Here is a 26,184-nt window from a genome sequence, read left to right on the forward strand (position 1 = left end):
CTTCCAAAAGAGAAAGAGTAGCTATGTTCCATGTTGGTAAGAGTAACAAATATGGCAGACAGTGCAGGCAAAAGCTGAAGGACACTACAGATCCGTATGCACCTGGAGCAAGAGATAAGAGGGGGAGGCACATGACAGATCATCTAAGGCTCTGAGGAGAAGCTAGGTGTGATTCTTTGGGAAGTAAAGACATTCAACAGCAACCATATGTATAAGGGAATAAAAAATCTACACAGAGACCCAGGCAAGATGCAAGTTCAAAAAGGCCTGAGAAGACCTTAAGGCTTCATCTCAGGCTAATCCCAAGACTCAAAGTTCAAAACTAATAAATATAGAAATGTCCTGACACAGAGCCAATTTGCAAAGACTGGGAAAGACAGCTGTTTTACCAAATGCCCAATTTTCAACAACTAATCACAAGTCATACAAAGAAACAGGAAAATAGAGCTCACTCAAAAGACAAAATGAATCTGCAGAAACTGTCCATGAAGCAGCACAGATATCAGTCTATGTAAACAAACCTTTAAAGCAACTGTACTAAATATGCTCACGGAGCTAAAGAAAAACACAAACAAAAAAAATTAAAGGAAAACAGGAAAATTATATATGAACAAAATGAGAATTTCAAAAATTTAAATAGAAAATAACATAAAAGAACCAAACAGGGCTTCCCTGGTGGTACAGTGGTTGAGAGTCCCCAGCCGATGCAGGGGACACGGGTTTGTGCCCCGGTCCGGGAGGATCCCACGTGCCACGGAGCGGCTGGGCCCGCGAGCCATGGCCGCTGAGCCTGTGTGTCCGGAGCCTGTGCTCCGCAACGGGAGAGGCCACAACAGTGAGAGGCCCGCGTACCACAAAAAAAACAAACAACAACAACAAAAAAACAAAACAGGCATGCTCATTGCAGCACTATTTACAATAGCCAGGACATGGAAGCAACCTAAATGTCCATCGATAGATGAATGGATAAAGAAGATGTGGCACATATATACAGTGGAATATTACTCAGCCATAAAAAGAAACAAAACTGAACTATTTGTAGTGAGGTGGATGGACCTAGAGTCTGTCCTACAGAGTGAATAAGTCAGAAAGAGAAAAACAAATACCATATGCTAACACATATATATGAAATCTAAAAAAAAAAGGGTTCTGAAGAACCTAGGGGCAGGACAGGAATAAAGAGGCAGATGTAGAGAATGGACTTGAGGACACGGGGAGGGGGAAGGGTAAGCTGGGACGAAGTGAGAGAGTGGCATGGACTTATATACACTACCAAATGTAAAAGAGATAGCTAGTGGGAAGCAGTCGCATAGCACAGGGAGATCAGCTCAGTGCTTTGTGACCACCTAGAGGGGTGGGATAGGGAGGGTGGTAGGGAGACGCAAGAGGGAGAGGATATGGGGATATATGTGTACATATAGCTGATTCACTTTGTAATACAGCAGAAACTAACACAACATTGTAAAGCAATTATACTCCAATAAAGATGTTTAAAAAAAAAATCAGTATTTTGCCACGTGTAATGAGTTAATGGATGTAATTAATGATCATCAACTGCTGCTAATATTACAAAAATGAAACACTAAATAATAACTTTCTCTGAATGCAAGTACACAACCCTTATAAAATAGTAGGGCGCTTTTTTTCTCCAAAATAAATCCAATCTGAATCTTATCAAGTATCTATTTCACTATCAGTATACAAGAAATAGAAAAAAGAAAAGAATGTGTCGAACAACAATACAGCATGACATCAGCAAAGCCAGGGCTACAGAAAACCCTAAAGGACAAACAATCCAGTTTTCTCAGCAATATAAACAACAATAACAACAACAAAGGTAAAGATGAATCAACGAGTTTCAGAAGCGAATCGCTATTTAATTTTCTTTAAAAATATAAACTAACTGATGATATTAAGAAATTATTGCTGGAAAATGTTTGAAAAAAAATGCATTTGCCTTACATACGAGCATGCGCACAGCCCTGAAACAGGAAACTGCTTGGTGTAGCTCCCGAAACAGATATAGGACCAGTGTGGTTCAAGATTAATTAGTGAGAGGGCAACTGACATGCGATGGATGAAGTGATGGATGAGGTTGGAGAGATAAGCAGAGGACTACTGTATTTATATAATCTCTTTAGATTTGAACACTATAAACAAATTTAGGTGTGTATTTTGTGGCTGCAGAGGTTTTTTAAATATTTTATTTTGTCTTATTTTTTCTTTTTTTTTTGCTGTATGCAGGCCTCTCACTGTTGTGGCCTCTCCCGTTGCGGAGCACAGGCTCCGGACGCGCAGGCTCAGCGGCCATGGCTCACGGGCCCAGCCGCGCCGCGGCATGCGGGATCCTCCCGGACCGGGGCACGAACCCGTGTCCCCTGCATCAGCAGGCGGACTCTCAACCACTGCGCCACCAGGGAAGCCTTTCTTTTTTCTTTTTTAAGGCAATACCAAAATGTAGTTCCATTCTTTTTATCCTTATTTGAAAGCTTAGTCTCCTAAACAAACTAGGAGTAGAGCTCGTTTGGAAAAAGATGCTCAAAAGTGATCATTTCCCTTTCCTTTTCTTGCCTCATCCGCCTTTACCACCTCCGCATGAGGAAGTTCTTCATTAATTGGTAACACTGAGGCAATGAGACCAAAGTCAGTTCTGAGAGACATTTAAAGGAATTGATAACTAAGGGACTTCCCTGGCGGTCCAGTGGTTAAGACTCTGTGCTTCCAATGCACGGCGTGCAGGTTTAATCCCTGATGAGGGAACTAAGATCCCACATGCTGCACGGTGGGGCCAAAAAATTAAAAAGAAAATTAAAAAAGGAATTGATAATGGATACCTGCTTTTCGGATTGTGATGATGGTCTATCAACAAAACTTCACTTTTTATAGAGGCTAATACTCTCAGAGATATAAAAACTGAGATAAAGCGTAAGCGTTTTGCTTTTTCCCACCTTATAAATCTTTACTTGGTCTTCCCTCTACAAAATGAATGAGAGAACAAATCTATGTTGTAGATGTTGCATTTCTTACAAATTGAAGATTTGTAGCAACCCTGCATTGAGCAGGCCTATCGCACCATTTTTCCAACAATATTTGCTCACTTCATGTCTCTGTGTCACATTTTGGTAATTCTCACAGTATTTCAAACTTTCTCATTATTATTATATTTGTGATGGTGATCCATGAATAGTGACCTTTGATGTTACTATTGCAAGGATTACAAGTCGCTGAAGGCTCAGGTGAGGCGTAGCATTTTTTACCAATAAATTAAAGTATTTACATTGTTTTAGACAAAACACTATTCCACACTTAATAGACTACAGTAAAGTGCAAACATAACTTTTATATGTACTGGGAAACCAAAAAATTTGTGACACTTTATTGCAATATTCACTTTATTGCTGTGGTTTGGAATGAACCTGTGATATCTCTGGGGTATGCCTGTAATTGCATTCCTGGATACGCATCACTGTTAATTTTTTGAACAGAGGCATATCCATGTGTCTGAGATAAGAGTGTTAGTGTTTATTTAGATTTTGAAGGAGACACTAGAAAGTCAGAATAACAATTTAAAATGTGTAATGCATCTACCTACTTCAGGAGGTTTTAAAAAGTTGACAATCAATGAACAAGGTGATCTCATACCTCCATATAGTCCTAAGATTCTGTGGTCTTTGTTTACAGAACGGTGATACACTCTTTTATTAGTGATAAATGGGAAAATGATCGTTGCAGCCAGTGGCAATTCAAGCTAATTAAATGGATCTGGCCCGCCACCTTGTGGCCAGAAGTGCAATAACATAATTTTTTCCGGGCTTGGGGACTGTCTTGCAAGTTGGCTCATCAGCCTTTCACTCAGATCAAAACAGCATCAGAGTCGTTGCGGATGGAAGACGGTTGGCTTGTTTTCTTTAAAATGTGCGAGAAGCCTCTTTCTAGAGCTTCCACTCATCTGTAGCAGAAATCTAGTTCATTTAATGGGATTGTCTTAGATTCTGCTGCACTGCAAGGATTAATGGAGAAGGAAATACAGATCTGGCAAGAATTATTCTAGGGCTGTCACTTACTAGGAAAATGAAGCAAATTCAGAAGAAAAGCTACTATTTCCAGAACTGGTACCGATGAGTTTGTTAGACAAAAAGCATCCAATTGAGTTGTTCAGAACCCTGGCTGCAGAGATCCCTTGAGGGGTTTGTAAAAAGTAAAGATGCCCAGACCCTCCCCTCTGTCCCGATACTGAAGAGGGGCCCCTGGTTGGTATCAGCAGTTTTTAAAAACGCACTACTGATGCCAATGCAACCGGGATTGGAAACATCATGTACCTCAGTGGGATGGTTGGTAATTTTAATTGAATGTGGTTATAAAAACCCAGGTTATTTTGTTCAAGAATAAACAAACAAACCCCCCTACATAACAGCAGTCATATGCAAATGATAACACACCAACGTTATCCAAATTTTTTAAATAATTAGATTAAAAGAAACCCAAAATTTTTCTTGACTAGGCCCCAATAAATCTGTTCTATATCTATATCTATATATCCATCCCTAATGGTAGTCCTCTAGTTTTCATTCCTTTTTAAGCCTAGATACATTTTATTGTGGACCTTATTGTGAATTTCTCTCACCGTTTGGCAAGAATAAACTCTACCTAATGGTTCTAAAGACTCCATCTGTATACGGAAAACCTTGCTTAAAATGTAGTTTCCCGTATTTACCTCTCAGAAATTCACATGACTAAGTTTGAAGGAGTGATTAGAAACCTCTCATATTTAGCCACCAATCCAGACGAATCAGATGCTGGTAATTTCATGCATCTCACAGAAATATTGCTTAGTCATATCATGCAACTTGCTGATTCACTGAGGGTGTGGGGTGTGTTTTAGATAAGGAATGTTCAAATATTCTCTACTACAGTGATTTTCAAAGTGTGATCCTTGAACCAGTAGCATCAGTTATCTCCTGGGAACATCTTAGAAATTCACATTTCAGCCCCACTCTACACCTCTGGAATCAGAAACTCTAGGAGTGGGGCTCCCAAAAATATTTTAACCAGCCCTCTAGGTGATTCTGATGCAGTCTTAAATTTGAGAATCACTGATCTCCTCATACCACCTCATCCTCCTTGATGGCTTTTTAATGTAACTTCTCCTTGTTCTTAGAATTTTTTCCTCCCCCTCCTAACACGTTTTCAGGAAGGAACCAAGCCCCATGCCTATATATCAATATAAGGGAAAGTGCATGGGATTTGAAATTACAAGACTTGGATCCCAGCTCTCTCAATTACTGGGAGTAAAACCATGCATGCATAAATGCATGCATGCATAAATGCTTTCACCCTCTGAGCATATTTCCTCACTAAAAACTAGAAAGGGAACATTTATCCAGGATAAAGAGTCACAGCTGTGCTTGAAGCTTTATCTCATTTAATCAACACCCACTGCTACAGTTGGCATTACCACTAATTCATAGATGAGGAAACAGAGAAGGGTGGCCATGCTTGTCTAACCCTGATCCATTGGACACAAACCTTTTTTTTTTTCGGTACGCGGGCCTCTCACTGCTGTGGCCTCTCCCGTTGCGGAGCACAGGCTCCGAACGCGCAAGCTCAGCGGCCATGGCTCACAGGCCCAGCCGCTCCGCGGCACGTGGGATCTTCCCGGACCGGGGCACGAACCCGTGTCCCCTGCATCGGCAGGCGGACTCTCAACCACTGCGCCACCAGGGAAGCCCTGGACACAAACCTTTTGACGGTGTTTTCTCATCTGCAAAATGTGGATAATGACTCCAAGAGTTTGTTGTAAGGATTAAATAAGACAACGGAGTTGGAAAGGATTTGGAAAAGGTAAACATATGTTTTATGTATTATCTTAGCAGTTTGGTGTGTTGCGTGGAATCAGCATGCCCAAATCTTCAGCTAAGGGAAACCAACAGCTAAAAAATGTAAAGGAGAAACCAGAGGTTCCTTCCAGGTGGCTCCGTGATTTGATAACTTAGAGTTCTCCTTGTCTCAGGCTTCCTAGGTGATCTGGGGTGGAGCCAGGTGCAGCTCTGCTGGTCAAAGGGTGAGAGCAGAGGCCTTGCCCATCAAGGAACACAGAGAGACATCTTTTCCTTTTCTTTTTTTTTTTTTAGTTTTTATTGGAGTATAGTTGATTTATGATGTTGTGTTAGTTTCATGTGTACAGCAAAGTGAATCAGTTATACGTATACATATATCCACTCTTTAGAGAGATACCTTTCCTGTTTTTTGCCCTGAAGGATGGGCTTAAGCCGTCAATACTTACAAAGACCAGTTTTCAATTTTCAGAAGAGCCTTGCTAATGAGAACCCTGTAACTATTTTCAGGAGCTTAAAAAAAAAAAGCCATCTCTGCCTGCTGCCCTCTCAGCTGAATATCCTACCACAGTCTGAAGCAGATGGCTTGGGCCACCAGCCCTGCCTGCTGGAACCACATGAGCTCTGCCCATCAGGACTGCAGCAGGAGGGACCACTTCCCAGCAAGAAATGCCTGCAGGTGTGTCTCACTAGAAAAAGCCAAGCGTCTTTTTCAGTGTTCTCGGAGGAACCATAGCTCAACACAGACCCCTGCCTACAGGGAATGCTACATTTTTTTTTTCTTTTTTCTCCTATTGAATGTTCCCTGATATACTTCTCTTGCCAAATAAGTGGATTTCTAATTGTATGTTTCAAGTAGAAGAGAAATGAGTAAACCCTGAAGATAGAACCGTGGTTAGTAGTTTGACTGTTCGTGTTTGTTTGAGGAACAACTTATGAAGAATAAGCAAGAATGAGGTAGGTACTTATATCTTGTAAAAACATATCTCTCTATAATCCTATTGGTTCTGTTTCTCTGGAGAACCTTAACTAATATAGTGAGACAAGTATTCCAGATAAATCTTTGGAAAGTCTTGAGGTTATAAAAATCTTGGTGAGTTTGCGGATCTGAGAGAGCCACTAAAGCTACAGTATAAACAGCAAAGGGCAGAGTGACCCTAGTTGAAGCTGGTTACAGAAGCAAGGAGCAAACAGTGAGGAAGTAACTTACCAATTTATGTTCTCTTCTAGTTGACTTTGAAGGTTTAATTTTGCTTCCAAGGATGCCTCTTCTAGCTAGATAATTTTGAGATTTGTATTTAATATGCATGATATGGAAAATGCCCCATCTGCTTTAGTCTTTCTTGCTGTATTGTACTGTATGGTAGTTTTAGATTCGATAAAAATGTACTAAGAACTGAGCACTGAATGTAATGTAAACTGAGCACTGGGCCATAAAGATGAACTGAATGAACTGAATGTAAACTGAATGTCTTAAGGAACTCAAGACAATAAAGGAGAGAAACACCTAAAGGAAAAGTTACAGTATTTTAGGATTAACACCACTCTAATAGAACTATGTACAAAACGATGAGAGGCAGGTATTATTCTAATTTACTGGTGAGGAAATTGAAAGTCGTAAAGTTAACCTTATAAAAGTAACTGGTATATTTATACAGGGCTACAAGTAGAGAAGGAAAATCTCATCTTTATTTTGGATGGCCATGTACCTGGCTAAGAAATCTATTACTATGGGAGAAAAGGAAAACGGATGCTGGGGAGTGAATAACAAGCCATCTCTGCTGCATCTTTCCTTTTTTTTTTTTTTAAAACGCAATTCACAATCTAAAGTTATTTTTTATATTTATCATGTAAACATATACAATATATAACTATGCAAATAGATGATAAAATTAAAGCTATTAACTTTAGGTCTAAAATACAACTGTCAACATATTAGATTTTAAAATTGTGTTTGAGTATATATATGTCTAGTGGAATTTGTCATCATTTTTGTTGTTCAACAGATATGTTTAATGTGTGCATGCATATATGTGTATGTGTATATACACAAACATGGATCATACATCTATAGATATGTGTATTGTGGGGTTGAAATTGCCCATTTAAGGAGACTTGGTCATTTGGAAAATTGTACTGCTGCATCCTTTAAGACTCAACTCTTAATACTTACTTTTAAGATTCTTTCAAACTCTTAAGATCCTTTATACCACCTTAATCTTTAGTTACTTGTGCTGGTCCCTGTGTTAGAGGTTTTTTTTGTTTTTTAAAGTATAATTATAGTTGCATTTTAAAAAGAACTTATGTCCATAAAGTTTATCAATAACTGAATATGTTCACAAAGTATATCAATAATTAAATTTCCAAAAAAGATTGAAAATTATTAAAACCAGGAACATTATGTAAATCACTTAACCTCTATCTCAAATTCCTTATAAGCAAAAGAAAGTATCAAGATAGAGGTTCAAAGTGTTAATTTTACTTAATTAAAATTAAGTAAAATTTTAAGAGAGTGAGGCAATTGGCCTTATATTCATGAAAATAACTCAATTCCTTATTATGCTAGTAATAAAATTGACCTTGGAAACCTAAGAATGGTAATGCTGTTTTACTACTATGTGGTTAGGACATTAAACACATCCATTCATGGATAATTGCATCACAATGATACCACATTCTCAATTCATTTTATAGTACATCTCCTATATAACTTTATTGAAAATCATGCCACTAATGATATAAAGGGATTCCTAGTTGATTGGCTAAGAAATTAATACCAGAAGTATCTAGATTAAGTTAAAGAGCTCAGGTGGATATGCTCTAAAATAGGTAAATCTCATTTTTTGGTAAAAGCATCCACATGTTTATTTATTCATTACTTCATTTAACAATCACTAGCTCCTAGGCACTTGCTGGCTACCTGGGACACAGAGACAAATAAGATACGGTCCCAGCCCTAAAAATACAATTTGGGAAAAAGGATATCTTTGAAACAAAATAAACAATACAAAACATAACACAGTGAAATGTACCATGCTTCAGCAGAAGTATAGTGTAGAAGGATACAGTAGCTGCACAAAGAATTATGTTGCCAAATTTTCCAAAAAATGTTGGAGTTACTAGGAGCTGGTTCATAGACTAGTAAAGTTTTTGTTTGTTTGTTTGTTTGTTTTGTTTTTTGCGGTACGCTGGCCTGTCACTGCTGTGGGCTCTCGCGTTGCGGAGCACAGGCTCCAGACGCGCAGGCTCAGCGGTCATGGCTCATGGGCCCAGCCGCTCCGCGGCATGTGGGATCTTCCCGGACCGGGGCACGAACCCGTGTCTCCTGCATCGGCAGGCGGACTCTCAACCACTGCGCCAGCAGGGAAGCCCCAAAGTAATAGTTTTGAGCCAGGAGGATGGCCACCTAAGACACAGGCTAGATTTCCCCAGCTCCATTTGCAGTAGAAGTGGCCAGGTTACTCAGTTCTGGCCAGTAGAAATCAGTGGCGCTGTCCTTAGCACCTTCAGGGAGCTTTCCTTCCGAGAGAGCGGGGCTGTATGCTGTCCTCTTCTGGCTCTCTTCCTTCATCGGATTACAGGGAACAGATGTTGCCTCTGACTTTCAGGCTGAGGATTACACCCAACTGATATGGAACAGAGAGGGCAACAGTAGCCTCAGGAGGCAGAGCCATCATGCCAGACCTGGACATTTTTACACAAGAACGGAGTAAACGTCCTGTGTAAGCCACTGTTATTTTAGTTTCACGATACTTGTCCTTGTATAATCTGCGCACTGGGGCTACTTCTGGAGAGAGTTCAGTAAACAGGCAGGACAAGAAAGGGGATTCCAGATAGAGAGTGACATAAGGAGAGGGCCTGGAGTGTAAAAGTACTTGGTATATTCGTAATCAGCAAGCGCAAGCAAATCAGGACAGGGCACCATCACAAAGAGAAACTGAAACACTTTATAGCTTCAGCCTTTAACCTGATCAAAACTGCACGTGGAATCACTGAAAGGCCCTAACCTGCTTTGACCATGGGGAAGACCCGCACCTGAGGTTTGTGATCAGTCAGTCCTGGGTTTGAATCTAGCTCAAAGTTAGCTATTTGATCTTGGAAAAGTTCCCTTCCTTTCTCCTATTTAGCAAATTGAATTAAAATATTCACCTCAGAGTTTATTTTCCAAGATTAAGTGAGAAAACATTGAGCATCTTGCACAGTGATTTATACTTAATAACTGGGCCAATAAAGGTTTGTTCTCTCCCACCCTTTCTCCTTGAATTTGCCTCCTGGCTCACTTGTGGGTACTTAAGAAGTGTGGGTCCTCAAGGGATCTGTCATTTAGGGGTCATAAAATTGACCAAGAAGGCCAACAAAAAAGACACCTAATTTGCCATTCCAGGACCAACCTGCTGGGACCACAGGCAGGAGAAAGTGCTTCTGGGTGCTGCAGTCACATCGAGCTACAGGACAGCCCAGCCGAGGGCATCCTCTCCAGAACGCAGTGTTTCATATGGATCCTTGGGCTTGGGTGGTATAAAAACTAATGGGCCGGGGGCTTTCCTGGTGGCGCAGTGGTTGAGAGTCCGCCTGCCGATGCAGGGGACACAGGTTCATGCCCCAGTCTGGGAAGATCCCACATGCCGCAGAGTGGCTGGGCCCGTGAGCCATGGCCGCTGAGCCTCCGTGTCCGGAGCCTGTGCTCCGCAACGGGAGAGGCCACAGCAGTGAGAGGCCCGCGTACTGCAAAAAAAACAAAACAACAACAGCAAAAAAAAAAACTAATGGGCGGGAGTTATATTTGTTAATGTGTGTACAGCATGATGAATATTTGGACATTTTATAGCTGTTTAGCAAAAAGTAAGCTTAAAAAAATGATTCATATTGCTTCTAACCTGATAAGGCTGAAAAATGTTCCAGCTACTCTGTCCCACATCTAGGTGTTTTTTTTTACCTGCTGCTGTGGAAAAGGGGAACGGCAAGACCATCTTTGATAATAAATAGCAGCTACTGCCAGCAAGAAATCAATCCTCAAGGAGAGTTTATTAACCAAAAGGAAAAGCGCCCTCTTGGCTGTATTTCCCATCAGTCTGAAGTCTGTTTTTGGAGACACGCTGCTCAACACATGATGCTTCTTTCTCCCTGACTCATATGCCACATGATGCATTTGCCGATGAAGGTCCTGCGGTATTACCAAAGGATAAAAACATGAAAACCTAGACTATTCCTGCCAGCTAGCCTAAGTCACTGGCACTTTAGTTTTAAATAAAACTTACTAATATGCAATAATGCTATTTAATGATTTGCAAAGGATTTAGTATTCACAACCTATGATGTAATTATTATATCTGACAGGAAGGAAATTCAGAATTTCCTTTAATACAAAAAATAAATTGGCCCACGTCACCGAGCTGGATAAGTGGCAGAGCTGGGGTTCAAGCCCTATGCCCTGCCTCCAAATCTTCTTTCTAGAAAGCTCCAAGGTGTTCCCAAAGTTCCCTGAATGGCCCTTTTGTAACTTGTGCTTTTATGGATAATTTAGTTCTTAACTAACTTAGTCCCTGAACTGAAACCTTTCAATCCTACCCGAAGCTACTATGCTTTCACTATTTTTTGAGCATCAACTCTAGGCCAGGCACTGTTCTGACCAGTCTGTGTAAACCACTGAACAAACTAAAGCTTCTGCCTTTGTGGAGCTTACCATCTAGTGAGAGCAGGCCATGAACTTGAGAAAACGTCAGAAGGTGATCAGTGCTCAGCCAACAGGACAAAAGTAGATCAAGGAGGGAAGGAGTGGGAGCTGCGAGTGGGTGGAGTTTGTTGAAATATTAAAAGAGGTGCTCTGGGTAGCCTGAGACAGCAGCTGAGCCAAGACTTGAAGGTGGTAGGGAGTTAGCCAATGTTAGCGCCTAAAACGTGGCTTATTTTTCCTTTTCTTTGAATATCAAGCAATCACCAAGCTTTGATTGAGTGACGTGAGGCAACGTTGAGCCCTCTGAGATGTGTAAAAACAGATGTGCTTTACTCCCCCAAACCAAGAGCTCAGGATCACTTCATGCCAAGTTTTAGGTGCTAAATACCTCTGAACAGAAGTCACGAGGCTCTTAAATAAATCCACTGCTATGTTGAAAGTAGAACTGTTAAAACTGATTGGTCCACACTGTGGAATATGCACCAAGAGAGTGACTAGGGTCGTCCGTTACTCACTGTTGAAATACATATGCACCTGCACAGTGGCATGTGGGGATGTCATCTGACTCCTTCTAGTGGTGATCCCTTCCTGTTCCTTCAAACTTTGAAAATAACCTGGTTGTCTGTATTTACAAAGTACTAAAGTGCCATTAACAGTAAGAATGAAAGTAAAAAAATATATATATATGGTCCTATAACACAACAGGGGAAACAGGCTGACATCTTCACAACATCTTACAGCTTTTGGGATGAGGACTCAATGTTTTTTGTTTAGGCCGTTTGAAGCATGAGAAAAACAAGCTCTGTAGCCCTGAGTCATCCACGGGAGAGTACACCACAGGCTGGAGCTGACCAAACTGCAGGCCTCGCACTGTAACACCCAGGTAAACAAAGGGGCAGGTGAAGAGTAGGGGGGGATAGGAAGGAACTAGTTACTCGGGCGGCAGTAAAGTGACCAACTGGACTCAGAGCCATTCAAGGACAAAGTGGACCAGTTTCTGAAAACAACTGGTGGTTTCATGCAGCGAAAACAAAACGAGGATGAATGCTTGGAACTTGGTCAAATTTGTCAGAGTAAAATATATATCCCAAAGAAAACACAGCTAGAAATAGTTGATTCCAAGTTTTGTATTGAGTAAAAAAAAAAGTGGATGGAATCAGTTTATCAACTAGTTTATTTTTCAGAAATGACTTGTTATCGCAGTTGACTTGGGGCTGTATCCACGGGCAAGTGTACACGTGCCATCCCAGCCCACATACAGAATCTCAAAATCATACCACACCTATCATACCGGGTGGTTACCGACAGATGCGATGTATTGATAGAATTGCATGCTTAATACACGCAACAGAGTCACAGCAACTTGCAATAACTGACAGTATTGTGTCCAAAGGGTGAATGCACCAAGGCAGAGCCTGGGCACCAGCCAGCTCTGGAGAGTGCTGTTCACACCACCACGGCAGGGCACCCCCTGGAGTTGTGCAAGGCAGTGCACCTGTCTGCCTAATCACCACTATTCATGATTTAACCATTTGTTTTGTTCTTCTGCAATCTTAATTTCTGATTTCACAATATGGTCTGTGAACTTTTTTTTTTTTTTTAAGTACACAATGCTTTAAAGGAAGAAAACAACTCTGCATTGGGGAAAAAAACAGAATGAAGCAGAACAATCTGCCATTCAGGAATGGCCTTTTTTCTGGTCTCTACCCAAACTGTGTTGGGGCAGGCTGCATTGGGATGGATGGTGGAACTAAGCTTCCCTTTTTATACTAAGTATAAAGAGCGTGACCATATAACATTTTGTCCACTGGGGGACTTGTGACAGTGCAATAAGGAACCATTAATAAACCAATCAGGACAGTAAGCACCCATCTAGACTGTCCTTGGCAAACCCAGATGAATACTTATCCTACAGCTATATCTGAGATCTTTCTACCAAAATATATAGTAAAAGTTAAGGACTCACTCAACTCTGCCATTGATGTCATACTGGCCTCCAAAGGAAGAAAGGAGTTATGTGACACATCATTCAAGACTGGTCCCCAGGAATATGCATCAGGGTGTCAGTCAATCTTACACGCGACCCAGTTAATGAAAGGACATTTCCTAACCTGCTTTTAGTTCAAGATGACTCACAATGGACTGAGGGTGCTAAGAAGCTTTAAAGCTTAACCAGCAGGGAACAGGGAAATGATGCTGAGATACTGATGTGCAGGAAAGAGCATCATATCCAACTGAGAACAATGAAATATCCAGCCTGCCTTTGTCTCTGAACTTAGCTGTTTAAACTTTATGCACCTAGGTCAGAGGGCTGGTCTAATATGGTATGTAATGTCCCATCCAAGGATAAACTTTTTCTACCAGGAAAATCTAGACATAAGTAGGACCAAAACAAGCAAAGGCCTGCTGGGGGAGGCACGGCCTCTAAATTCAAGGCCCTTCTTTGGTTTAGCAAAACGGCCTACAGTCTCCCGCACCACTGCTTCCAATGCGTACGGAGGACGGGGGAGCTGCCATGTGTTTTTCTTTTAAACATTTATCCAATCTCATTCCTAGGTAGTGTGGGCAAGTCTTTAGTTTCAAGTTCATTATCTTAACTCCAGCATTAGCTTCCATTTGGCTTTATCAGAAACATGCCAATACCTGCCAGTAGTGACAGGTGTCCATTTCCAATGCCTTGACGTCAACATGAAAATTCCTCAGAACTGTCTGTATTTCCTGCATGTGGCCTTTGCTGGGCTTGGGCTTCTCCTACCCTTCCTCTCAGCCCTAACTTAACTCGCAGTCAGTACACTGGGCATGATTTGGGCTTGGTGGTAGTTGGAATCCTGCCATGGATCCCTTATGACCATCGACTTCTTTTCTGCTGACTCTCATATTCCCATAAAACTCTACAGAGGTAGACACCACTTGGGGATATAGCCCTGCAAGAGATTAAAGATTAGAAATGGATATTAAAATTCTTTCGGAAAGGAATCTGTACTAATCTGTTTTTCATTGTCTCCAAACTGGCACCCCACCGCCTACCTACATATTGGTTCCTGAGTGAAGACTCTCCTGAGCTCGGAAGGCATCAAGCTTGCTCTGACCCCAGGAGCCTTAAGGAGGCGCCATTTGTTGCCTTGGGAGATGGTGGCCTCATGTGGACCACGATGTGAAAAGAACAGGTTGGGTTAGGACTTACAGCAAAACCAGGTACCAGAGCAACGCCTCTCCAACCTCAGCGTGCAGCAGTCACGAGGAGCCGATTAAAAATGCAGCTGCCTACGCTGAGGGGCTGAGTCAGCCAAATCTGCGCAAGGCCTAGACACCTGCATCTTAACAAGCACCGCCCCCCCTCCGCCCCCAATCTTCTAATGCAGGCAGTCTTCCACCTTCAGCTCTGAGGAACACGTAAAGCGGTGACAAGGCATTCATCTGCGGTGGAGAAAATCACCCACGTTGCACCGACACCCTGGGCACGCTGCCCCGCCTCCATTCACCTTTGGACGGTGACTCCTGGCAGTGACGGGCAGGGTACACGTCTGGCCACGCGCGGGCACCCAGCCGACAGCCACCCCAACTCACAGTTTTCTGCTTGGAGTCCACACGCCATCTATTCTAAGACCTACTAAGTAGAAGCAACATTTCTGAACTCACGGCAGGTTTTTAAGGTATGCAATTCTTTTATTTCCTCGGCCTGACAGCAGAAACTTCATGATACAAGAGCCTGCAGCTGACAGAACTGATACACGGATTTCCACCACGGGAAGGACCCTTTTCATTAGCGGAGATGAACTGAAGTGTCATGTCTGAGATGAACTGAAATGTCCCTTCTGAGTGCAATTCCCACTTCCCACTCCCACCCACATCATAACCCCTAAAGTGAAAACAACCAGAATCAGATAGAATCCCCAGGAACTTTTAAAAGTCACCCTCTCAAATGTGTCTATCTAGCAGCTGTGGTAAGTGAAAACCCAAGGAGGGAAGCAGCTGGCCCTCACTGGGCATTTCCGTGCGTGTGAGAGTGAAGGACAGCAGCCCGGGAGCAAGAATTCTGCATAAGCGGGGGCTGTGGACAATCCATCTTACCTCATAGCTGCCCCTTCCATACGTAACTCATCTTTGTCCCTATTCATGGAGTGAAGTTTGGACGAGTGGTTTTAGCCTATCACTGGAAATGGCTGAGGCTCATTCAAGTCCAAGGTAGGTGTGGGGAAAAGGGGCACCAAAGAGCAAAGCAGGTTAGACAGAGATGCTCAATACTTTGTCAATTCCAGTTTAATGCTATCAAGACTATCTTGGCAATCCTGACATCCCTCACGCCTGGCCCCTATTTTCCAGCAGAAGGAGAGCTCCATCTAAGTGTCTGGGTCTGAGGTCTACTGCCACCACTGGGGTGGGTACTGTGATGCTTGTGAGATGACAAGGGGATGCGGGAGGAGATGTGGAGATAGGAGAGGTCAGGGGTCACAATGCTTCGATTACAGTGGGTCTCTTTTGGTCCCCAGGAATGGTCCACTGCCAGTGGTCCTAGAACATTCCCATCCCCTTTCCCCAAGGCAAATAATATAGCACACAAGAACCAGAAAAAAATTATGGGATACTTACTATCAGAAAAGAAGGAAAAATTAAAATATCTGTACACATTTTCTAGGATGTTAGAACATTTGGGAGCTAGTCTATATAAAAAGAAGTAAACAAAATTAATAAATGAACAGAATTAAGAAACTAAATTTAGTGTAAACAATTTACAGCAATGAAAAAGACCAAACTGCTGATATACACAAGGGTGAGCATCCACAACAGTATGTTCATCAAAGACAGAAGAGTGTATACTGTATGATTCCATATGTTTGCAGTTTATAGGCAGGAAAATAATTTTTGATGATAGAAATTAGAATAGCATTTTCCTGGGGGAGTGAGCAATGACTGGAAAAGGACAGAAGGGAATTTTGGTGATAGCACTGCTCTATATCTACTGGAGAATGTTGGTTACCCAGGTGTGTACATGTCAAAACTCATCATATTAAATCTTCAGATATGTACATTTTACTATATACACTTATATCTCACTGAAAATGGTTGAAATGGTTCCTGATTTAGATGTAGTTATACATAAAAATCTTTAGAATAAAAAAAGTTTTTTATTGTACTTGCCTTGTGAAACTCCTCTGAAATCATTGACAGAAACAGTTAATAAATTGACACATGGTAGCAGAAAGCAGATATGTAAGTGCACATTTATGAGACAGAGTTGAATAATGGGTTAATAAACAAGAAGACAACTATCCTTCTTTCTTCTTGGTTCACGGTAGTGCCAGATCAACAATCTCAGATTAATTTAATTTTGCCAACATTCATCCAAATGTGTCTTTAGGCTTTGACTTATTTTAGATTGATGGATGGCTAATTGCATCCATTTGATTCCCAGTAGGACAGCTAATGATAACTTGAAATTAGTACATTTACAATGATTGGAACTGAAGATTTATTCTCAATTGATGTAGAGTTAATATTTTTGTTTGTATACTTTGAAATTTAAATATGTAGCTTAAAGTTAGAACTGCTCACTTCACTCCTGTATTCAACTCTCCACAAAAAATTAAATTTCTTTGTAGTTTATAACTGGTCTCATTTTATTCTGATGACAGAAGGAACCAAAAAATAAATTTAACATTAAAAAATAAATGTGACTCTACTGTTTAAAAGAAAGAGCTTCATTGTGCATATTATTCTGAAAATTTTAAATTCATGTTCTGCATCATGGTTGATTTTCTCCTTTTCTCTTTCCTTCCAAAAAGGTGTATCATCACCTTCTTCCTCCCATGCTGATATCTGGGTACAGAGAGAAGCTCATACCATCAACTCTACCTTTATCCCCAATATACCCATACACACAACAACACACTGGTTTATAATCTAAAATTGATACATTCGTTACCAACTGAAACTGCCAAGATAGCATACCATTCAGATGGAATGTGTCAAGATTGACATATACTGGATGAGTTGATCCTGCTTCATAATTAAGTTTAATACTTAAGAGTAGTACAAACTGGACATATTATACATTATATTAATTTTAGGTTTGATACAGTTGCATAAGTCAGTCTGAGAGGAACACAGCACTCTCTACAATTAATTGAGAGTACTATTTTCAGCTATAATAGAGAGCGTAGAAATAAACTTATGACAGTTGATAATACATTTTTATTCTACAAAAGAATACAAATTTTAATACCACATATATACATTTATTTTCATAAAATAATTTGGTGCTTCTGGTAATTCAGCTCTTTCAAAGAATAATTGCTTCAAAATTACTTTAATGTTGAATTTCTTATCAATCAATTAAATTTGTTAATTTTCAAAAAAGAAATGTAAAATTTCTCTCTCATAACTACTATCATGTGACTCCCAGGCTTGCAAATCAAAATAATTCTCGTACATTCAAGTTAGTTGCTCATCATTATGTATGAATACACTCGTCTCTTTAATATCTACCTAGTTATCTATCCATCCACACACATACATAAACATATCCATGAAAATATATCCAACTTTTGCTTTTTTCCTAGATTTAAAAAATTCTGATTATTTTAGCTGGTTTAAAGTAGTTCAGAGTTTAATAGCTGAGGTTCAGCTATTTGTTGTTTTGTTTGAGAATATTTTGTTCTAAAAAAAAAAAAAAAAAAAAAAAAAAAAGATGTATTAACAAAAAACTGTAGCTTGAGACAAGGTATTCAGCTGAGAATCTCTAAAATGTGATTCTCCCAATAAACTAGTCTGGTTTTCCTTTTGGAGTAAATTGGTATCACAATAACAAAGCTGAATTTTAAGCGGTTTAAATAATGGACGTCGGATCTTTTCTTTCAAGCTTTCGTACTTTGCTGCATCTAAATCAAACAAAGCACTATCACGGGAAATGCTTAAGGAAATTGGTGATGGGAGAGAACTATGGCATCACCGTTTCTGAATCACCTTAACTCTCAGGAGAATCCCACTCACTCTCTTCAGTTCTATTTCCTCTCAACCCCACGATCGCATGCACACAGGAAGGACTGGGAAAGCTTTCCCACGGGAGGAAGTTGTCAGGGGAGGGAAGGAGCATTACCAGTGAGGTCAGAGGGCACTAGGTACTTCCTCTTGTCCAGATCAGGCACCCTGGCCTTGGGAGCCTTCTCCACGATCACCTGGGAGGAGAAGTAGAGAGTGGGGATAAAAACTGCAGAATCCAACCTCGTACTTTCCCCTCTACATCCTACAGTTGCCCTATCTGAAGTGAGTTTGTCTAGGGCCGATACATCTTTTCCATTTCTTATTCCCCCTTACCCCTTACAAAATGTATGGGGAAATGGACTTTCGTAATAAGGTTATGGTTTTATGACTGCAATAACAAGAGGATGAGGAGGGCATGTTATGAAAAGTAAAGATTTTAAAACCCTGATTTTAATTACGAATTACCTGTAAGGTATACTATAGGATATATACTTTCTGGTATTTAAAGCACCAAGAAGATTGTCTGAATTTTCTCAAATGGTCCTGAGTACCTATTAGTTTTATTCTTTCATATAAATGCTATTTATTAAAGGTACAGATAATGTGGTTCAAATTTCATACTTTGTCAAAATTTTTGAGAACTGAAAAAAATATATTCAAGACACTATTAACTGAAAAAAAGTAAGTATTAAAACAGTTCTTATATTCTTTAATATGATGTCAGTACAATAACTAACTCATTAGTCAATACTGATTATGTTAGGATTTTAAGAGATTTTCAATGTCTAAATATTTCTATAATATTTCAAGTTTTAGAAAGATCATATATGTCTGTAACGAAAAGAAAAAAGATATGTAAAATTTAAAGACTCTTTATACATGAAGATTTATAAAATAGAAAATATAAATAAATTTTTAATATTAATTTAATATACTTAAATGTAAATATTATATAAATATATTTCCTATTTATATATTATATGTGATATATAAAAATATTTAGGGGCTTCCCTGGTGGCACAGTGTCTGGGAGTCCGCCTGCCGATGCTGGGGACACGAGTTCGTGCCCGCGTCTGGGAAGATCCCACGTGCCGCGGAGCGGCTGCGCCCGTGAGCCATGGCCGCTGAGCCTGCGCGTCTGGAGCCTGTTGCTCCGCAGCGGGAGAGGCCACGGCAGTGAGAGGCCCGCGTACCACAAAAAAAAAAAAAATTTAAAATCTATTGTAAAACCATCAGCTTTAGATTTGTAGTTTAGAAAATATAATCACTCTAGGCAGTAGATATGGGAAGTACAGAAAATTTAAAGTAATAGAAATATACACTGGACAAGTATCCCTAGTAGCTGTGTGACCTTCAACAGGTCACTTAACCTCTCTGAGCTTCAGCATTCCAACAAGTAAAAGGAAGACGATAACTTTCAAACACATCTTTTACAGAGGCATGGAACTGATACAATGAACCTGAATAATCCATAAAATTTTAAGTGAAAAGGCTTTGTAAATTATAAAGATCTAAACATAAGGATTGATTTGGAGAAATCTGAAGCTTTTAAATTTAAGGGGAGAGAATAACAAGTGAAAAACCTACTTATTTTTGCACAGAAAAAGAATCCTGCACCTGGAAGACCAGAAGGACGTGATCACACTTAACAATAAAAATAAATCCAGTTACAAAATAAATGAGTCACAGGTACAAAATGTCTACTGTGAGGAATATAATAATAACTAAGTAATATGGTAACATACCATAACTAACTAGACTTATCACGGTGATCATTTTGCAGTGTATAGAGAAAATCACTACGTTGTGTAACAGGAATTAACAGTGTTGTAGGTCAATTACACTTTGAGAGTAAATCCTAAGAGTTCTCATCACAAAAAAAAAATTTTTTTTCTACTTCTTTAATTTTGTATCTGTGTATGAGATTATGGATATTCACTCAACTTACTGTAATCATCATTCCATGAGGTATGTAAGTCAAATCATTATGCTGTACACTTTAAACTTATACAGTGCCATATGTCAATTATGTCTCCATAAAACCGGAAGAAAAAATAAATAAATAAAAATAAAAACTGCAGCAGTGATATGTGAGTCAGAAATTAAAAGTAGGAAGAGCACAGGAAGAGACCAGTGATGGCGCAACAATGAGGATGCACAGGAGGCCGCAGGCACATAAAATCAAAGGGAAGGAGGCTGCCTTCTGTCACGCAGGAGCTCTCAGACGACGTGGCAGCTCCAGCCGGGATTAATAAGACATGGAAACCACGTGAAGGGAGCAGAAAAAGAGAGCGACAAAGCCAAGTGCAGCTGTGACATCGCGAGGAGAGGGTTGGATGTGGAGGAAAAGGAGGGGAGAAGGAATCATTAAGGCCTTCGCTTACCAGAAAATATTCAAGTTCCCAGGAACCCTTCAGTTACAGTGGGCCCTGGGCCTAGATGCTTTGCCTGTTTGGGTCTCAGTTTTCCTTCTCTGTGAAATGTGACTAATACTCCATAGGGCTGCTCATGAATTTCAAAAAATAGGCAATCTCTTCCTAACAGTTTCCTGCTATGTTGCAGGTTTTGAATACACTGTAGCTAGAAAGGTAACTTCAAAATCCCATGAAACTGTGTCTCAAGGCCCAAGCACGCCTATTCTTTTGGGTGGCAGCTACAGATGTGCTCAGGCTACACTCAAGTCACGTAAGCAGTCAGGGTACGTGACTGCTTTAATTACACCAATGGTCTAGGGGGAAAGGGCTTTAGAAATCATTTAGTCTAACCCTCTTCTCCGTAAACTCAACACTTGAGAACAGCAAGAGTCAGGGTTCTGCCCAGAACTTGCACCAAATCTCAGGATTCAGAGTAGAGATCCTTTTGCATCACAACTAGAAAGAAGGCCACAGGCTGAGCACCTAAGGAGCAGCTAGGAGGCTGACCACTGGTTAAAACCTAACTGGAGGAATCATGAGATCTAAGTGAGAGTCATAATGGCTTACAAACTATCACAGAAGTAAAACATTTAACACCAAACAATGAGCAGAACAAAAATAGGGGGGATTAGCTGAAATATTCTGGGTGAATGCATGTAAATGACTGAAATGGAAAAGACTGTTTTGAGGAAATGTATGAGAATTTTAACTAGATTTAGGAACAGGTACAATTCTGAGTTTGTGACTTATATGGAGCTTACTGGAACAGAGCCTCATACTTAGCGTTCTGAATAAACGGTAGTCATTTTGCCGACTGGGATACCGTTCTGGCATCCTACTACCATCTGTGAACTCTCGAAGGCAGCAACAGTTGACTTCTCTATTTCCAATACCTAACAGTGCGAGGCACACACTGCACACTTAAATAATTCTGTTTAACAGAACTGCATTAGAGATTGAGAAACAATATGACATGGAGGACCCAACAGCCAGGGTCAGAATCCCAGCTGTGCCACACAGCAGCCAGGTGAAACCTTTCAGGAAGTTACTTCAGTTCTCTGTGCCTCAGATCCTGCCTCTGTAGAATGGGATTATAACGGTGTGAGGACTAAGTGAATGAATATAGACAGGGAACTGAGAATACTCCCAGGTACATGGTAAGTTATCAATCAAAGTTAGTTGTCACTTTCAAATATTATTATAAGAGAGTAGGAATGGGTATCACCAAGATTGGGGGGAAACTTTTAAAGCAGTCATGCAAGGTCCACAGACCAAGCAAGCAATTTGTCACGAATCCGTCAGTGGATTAAACCCTTGTGTATGTAATTCCTGGGGAATGGAACAGCCCTAATATCTCCTCTACCCTTATAGGAAAAGGACTGCAAGGGGTTTATACGGCCCAGGTCGCTTCTGGCAGCTGTAAGAACATCAAAGTTAGATGAGGTTTGGAAAGGAATTCAAGAGTACCTCTCACCATCAGATAATGGCAATTCCTTTACCTGCAAATTAGCTGTAATATTTCTCCGAATGTCCCTGCCCGAAGATAAAGAGCACAATCTTAGGGTCTCTAGTCCCCCATCGCCAAAGCTCAGCGACTGTTCCCTCCACCACACTTTAAAGCCTTCTGCCTTCCCATCCGGCTGCGTAGCCCACAGTAGAGAAAAACCAGGCAGGAGGCGGGGCGGGGGGGAGAGGGGGAAAGCGCCCGGATGCAGCAAGATACCTTACTATTTCTTCCCTCCTCACTGCCTGCACTAGTTTTACATTACATACGCCAGAGTCCAAAAACCCGAGAGAAAAAAGGCCTCAGTCCTTCCTTATTGTGTCCAGGTACAATGTGTTCAGAATAAATACCGGAGGAAGGCTGGCTACAGCCCCACACGCCCCGGAGCCAAGAATGATGAGGCAACCCGGCTGCTGCGCGGAGAACGTGACCTTGTTTTCTGGGCCAGGCCCGTCTTGGGGCGCCCCCATCCCCCCACGCCCGCTCCCTAACCCTTAGAGACAAAAATAAAGGATCCACTGGCTTCCGAACATTTCCCTCCCAAACCCAAGGCTATAAGGGCCAAAGTCAACTTGATTAACGGAGACCCACCTAAGGAGAAAACTGATGGGAGCAAATCCACCGCATCTGTTATTCCCAGAACAATTTCCATGCAGTCTTAAAGGCAGCAAATGGGTAGTCCCAACCTAATCATTCTCGCACAAAAAGGCCCACATTTTGAGTACATCCCAGCTCACACATCCTCTGAATACTGCTGAGTCACTCAAACGTAGGCTCCGCTCTAAAACTGCGGTCAGCTCCAAAGATGGGGACGGGCCCTGAGGATACGGGTTTTAAAGGGTCCGCAGGGCGAACGTTCCTTCCACTGGCTCTCTCCGTAGTGAAGGGCGTCCAGGTTAAGTACTTTTAGGGACCATCTTTCTGTGCCTCTGGCAGCCATCACGACTCCGCCGCCCCCACCCCCCCATTCCCTCCTCCCCCTCCCCCTCCACACTCACAGGGACCCGGTCCGGATATTTCTTCCGGATCTTTTCTCCTTCCTTTTTCCGATACTCAAAGGGATGGTCCTCCTTATACTGGAACTTCATGATGGACCGCAGGGTTTCTAAGATCCCCGGACGGGGCCTGCCTCCCTCGCGGACGAAGGCGTCTCTCCCGTCTTGATTCCCTCGGAACAAATTGCAATGTGTCTCAGACCCGCTTCAGAAAGGCCAGCCCCCGTCGCAATGCGGCTCCGCAGAGCTTTCAGAAGGGGTCTCGGGGGCCCCCGGTCCAGAAGCACTGGAGGGCCAGGTAAAGAATTCCCGGAGGCTTTTCCCGAGACTCGGGAGCACAAAAACAACACGGCGACGCGTTGGTCCTGTGACGTCACGAAGCCCCGCCCCCGACCCGCCTCCCCGCGACCCGTGGTCCGCGGGATGGGGGTGGGCAGGAGCTCTGTCCATTTCGGTGTTTTCTCCTTCCATCTAAACTTTCCCTGCATAGAGTTCACTGGGACCACGAGCAATTTTCACCTCTTATTTTACGGTGACTGTGACATTAAAGGTGTCTTTCAAACAAAAAAAATGTTCAAAATATGTCTTCTTCCCTCTCCTTCGCAGTTTCTTGGTTGGGCCCCAAAACAAATACAGATGGCGAAAATCCAGCTTTTTTCAGCCTGTTGGGATCTGGAGACTGGGGACAGATGGGGTGGGGGTCCTGGCATTCCTTTGGCCCGTGCAGAGGTGCCCCGTGCTTGCCTTTCGCCCTTCGCTCGTTGGATTGCATTCGCCCGGCGCCTTCGGTGCTAGGCTGGCTGCCTCCGACCGTGACCCCTCCTTCACCACGTTGGCGTCATGTTGTTTAGGTCTTGGCCGCAGGCTGCTCCTAGAGCAGCAGCACAAACACAGCATGACTAAGGGGTTTGAAGAGACGTATAAGGTGAAGGGCAAGAGGTGTAATCAACGTCCAGAGAAGTGATGTCAGTCCCGACTACTAAGGGCTTCACACATATTCAGATATAGAAATTATTTACTTTCTCTTCTCTTAACCCAGAAGTCGGATCTGTCTTCGGAAAAGAAAATATCAAGAGATTCAGGTGATTAACTCAGTAGTCCTCAAACTTTTTTTTTTCCCCCTTAAGGCAAAAATTCACCGGAGAACAGTACTCCTCTCCTAACCTGAATACAAAGTGCCACCGGAAGGGCTGGTGACGGACTGGAGGGTGGACCTGGTGCCAGTGTCGCCTCCCTCTGGTCCTCCCCTTTCCCTGCTAAGAATCCGAGGACAAAGGCCTTTCCAACCACTACTAACGACAGTGATTCCTGGTACCTGTAGGGGAGGAGCAGCAGAAATTGTAAGATAAAAAAGAGTTTAGAAAAGATGAAGAATGAGGGGCTGCTTTGCCCTAAACAAGGCCCGGAAGTTCTGAAAAATGTATCAGACAACAGCGGCCCCAGTCACCTGTCTACTTTCAGCAAGGTCTCCTTACCTCTGATTTGAAAAACAAACCCACAAAAGAAAAGAAACTGTTTGATTATTGAAACAAGGAAAATGAATTGCATAGCCTTTGATGCTCATTATTTTTCTCTATGGCATTTTTCAATCCTTCTCATGTATGAAAATCCAGGAATTCTTTTATCACATTATATGTTTATAATGTTTAGTCCTTATTCTCAAACTGAACATTTGAGTTCATTTGAGCTTTGACCCAAATATAGTTAAATCTCTCAAAGGAGTACTTTAAAACCAATTGAGAAAAGTAATTACGATGGAGATTAATATTTTTTAAGAGTGTTGTTTTCCCTTCAAATCTACTGGAAACAATCATAGCTAGTTTAAAGCTGATTTTCACTTTTATTTTAAAAATACCTAACCACAGTGGCAATTTATATATGAAAAATAATTTGGAGATGAAATATCAGTTACTCTTTCTGCCTTAAGGCTTCTCTAAATGCTAATACTTTATCTTAGACTACCCAATCCTTCGACTCCCACAGCTTGCTCTCTACCTTTATTTGTAGCAGAACACTTAAAATATTATATAGGAGGTGATTTTATAAATTAAAACATTCATTCAGATAAAAATATTTCCAAATCCCCCTTTTAACCAAAGGCGGTATTGAAAATTTCACATTTCAGGAACTTTCTTCATTCATTGCTGATGAGAATGAAAAATGGTACAGCCACTTTGGAAGATGGTTGGTCGTTTCGTAGAAAACTAAACATACGCTTACAATAAAATATAGCAATCAACCTCTTAGTGTAGGGAGAGCAGAATTTGCCACCCTAAAAATATCTCTGGTATATTAACTATTTTAAGCTGGTTGTTTTCTAAGAAACAGCACACATGGGGAAAACTGAAAACCAAGGAGTTACCCTTTTGTAAGTGACATTTGTGTTTGTAAGGAAAATCTCCCTTATAAGGGTGTCTCCCTTGTTGCACCTGGAAGAGGACTGTGGCCAAATCTCTAAAAACTCTTATCAACAGAGAAGTCAAGGACTTAAATCTGCAAAATAACACCCTTGTTTACTGTGTTTTTCCTGGTGACTTCCCATAACTGACTCTCCCCACCTTCAAACATCCATCCTCTTTTGTCCTTAGCTGAGGAAGGTATTTAAGGTAAGGGCTTTGGACATTTTAGTTACTCTGTTCTCCTGGGTCTCTCCTGTGTATATGTGTTATTAAACTTTCGTTTGGTTTTCTCCTGTTAATGTGTCTCATGTCGATTTAATTCTTAGACCAGCCAGAAGAACCAAGAAGGGCAGAGGGAAATTTCTTCCTCCCCGACATTAGCA

At 41.3% G+C, this 26,184-nt stretch overlaps 2 protein-coding genes across 2 annotated transcripts in view; both read right to left on the reverse strand.

The window, feature by feature from the left end:
* Positions 1-9,405, reverse strand: part of KLRD1 (killer cell lectin like receptor D1) — a 77,754-nt gene extending 68,349 nt beyond the window's left edge. The window contains exon 1 of the mRNA XM_007469497.1: positions 9,297-9,405. Coding sequence (XP_007469559.1) covers positions 9,297-9,405 — 109 coding nt within the window. The remainder of the gene's footprint in view (positions 1-9,296) is intronic.
* Positions 9,406-14,277: 4,872 nt separating this feature from the next.
* LOC103091447 (gamma-aminobutyric acid receptor-associated protein-like 1) lies at positions 14,278-23,495 on the reverse strand. The gene is made up of 3 exons (XM_007469498.1): positions 23,406-23,495; positions 18,605-18,683; positions 14,278-14,432 (listed from the first exon to the last, which is right to left on the reverse strand). Exons 1-3 carry the CDS (start codon positions 23,493-23,495, stop codon positions 14,278-14,280), a joined length of 324 nt encoding a protein of 107 aa, XP_007469560.1.
* Positions 23,496-26,184: the final 2,689 nt, after the last annotated feature.

Source organism: Lipotes vexillifer, unplaced genomic scaffold (assembly GCF_000442215.2).
Source record: "Lipotes vexillifer unplaced genomic scaffold, Lipotes_vexillifer_v1.1 scaffold395, whole genome shotgun sequence".
In the NCBI taxonomy this organism is placed as follows: Eukaryota; Metazoa; Chordata; class Mammalia; order Artiodactyla; family Lipotidae; genus Lipotes; species Lipotes vexillifer.

Bases quoted from the DNA above. Each gene is read 5' to 3' on its own strand.
- LOC103091447 (XM_007469498.1), bottom strand. From the start codon at position 23,495: ATGAAGTTCCAGTATAAGGAGGACCATCCCTTTGAGTATCGGAAAAAG. The intron at 18,684-23,405 runs GTGAGTGTGGAG...TTCTCCTCCCAG, and splicing joins AATATCCGGACCGGGTCCCT to GTGATCGTGGAGAAGGCTCC. The intron at 14,433-18,604 runs GTAATGCTCCTT...AATCTCTTGCAG, and splicing joins AGTGCCCTCTGACCTCACTG to GGCTATATCCCCAAGTGGTG.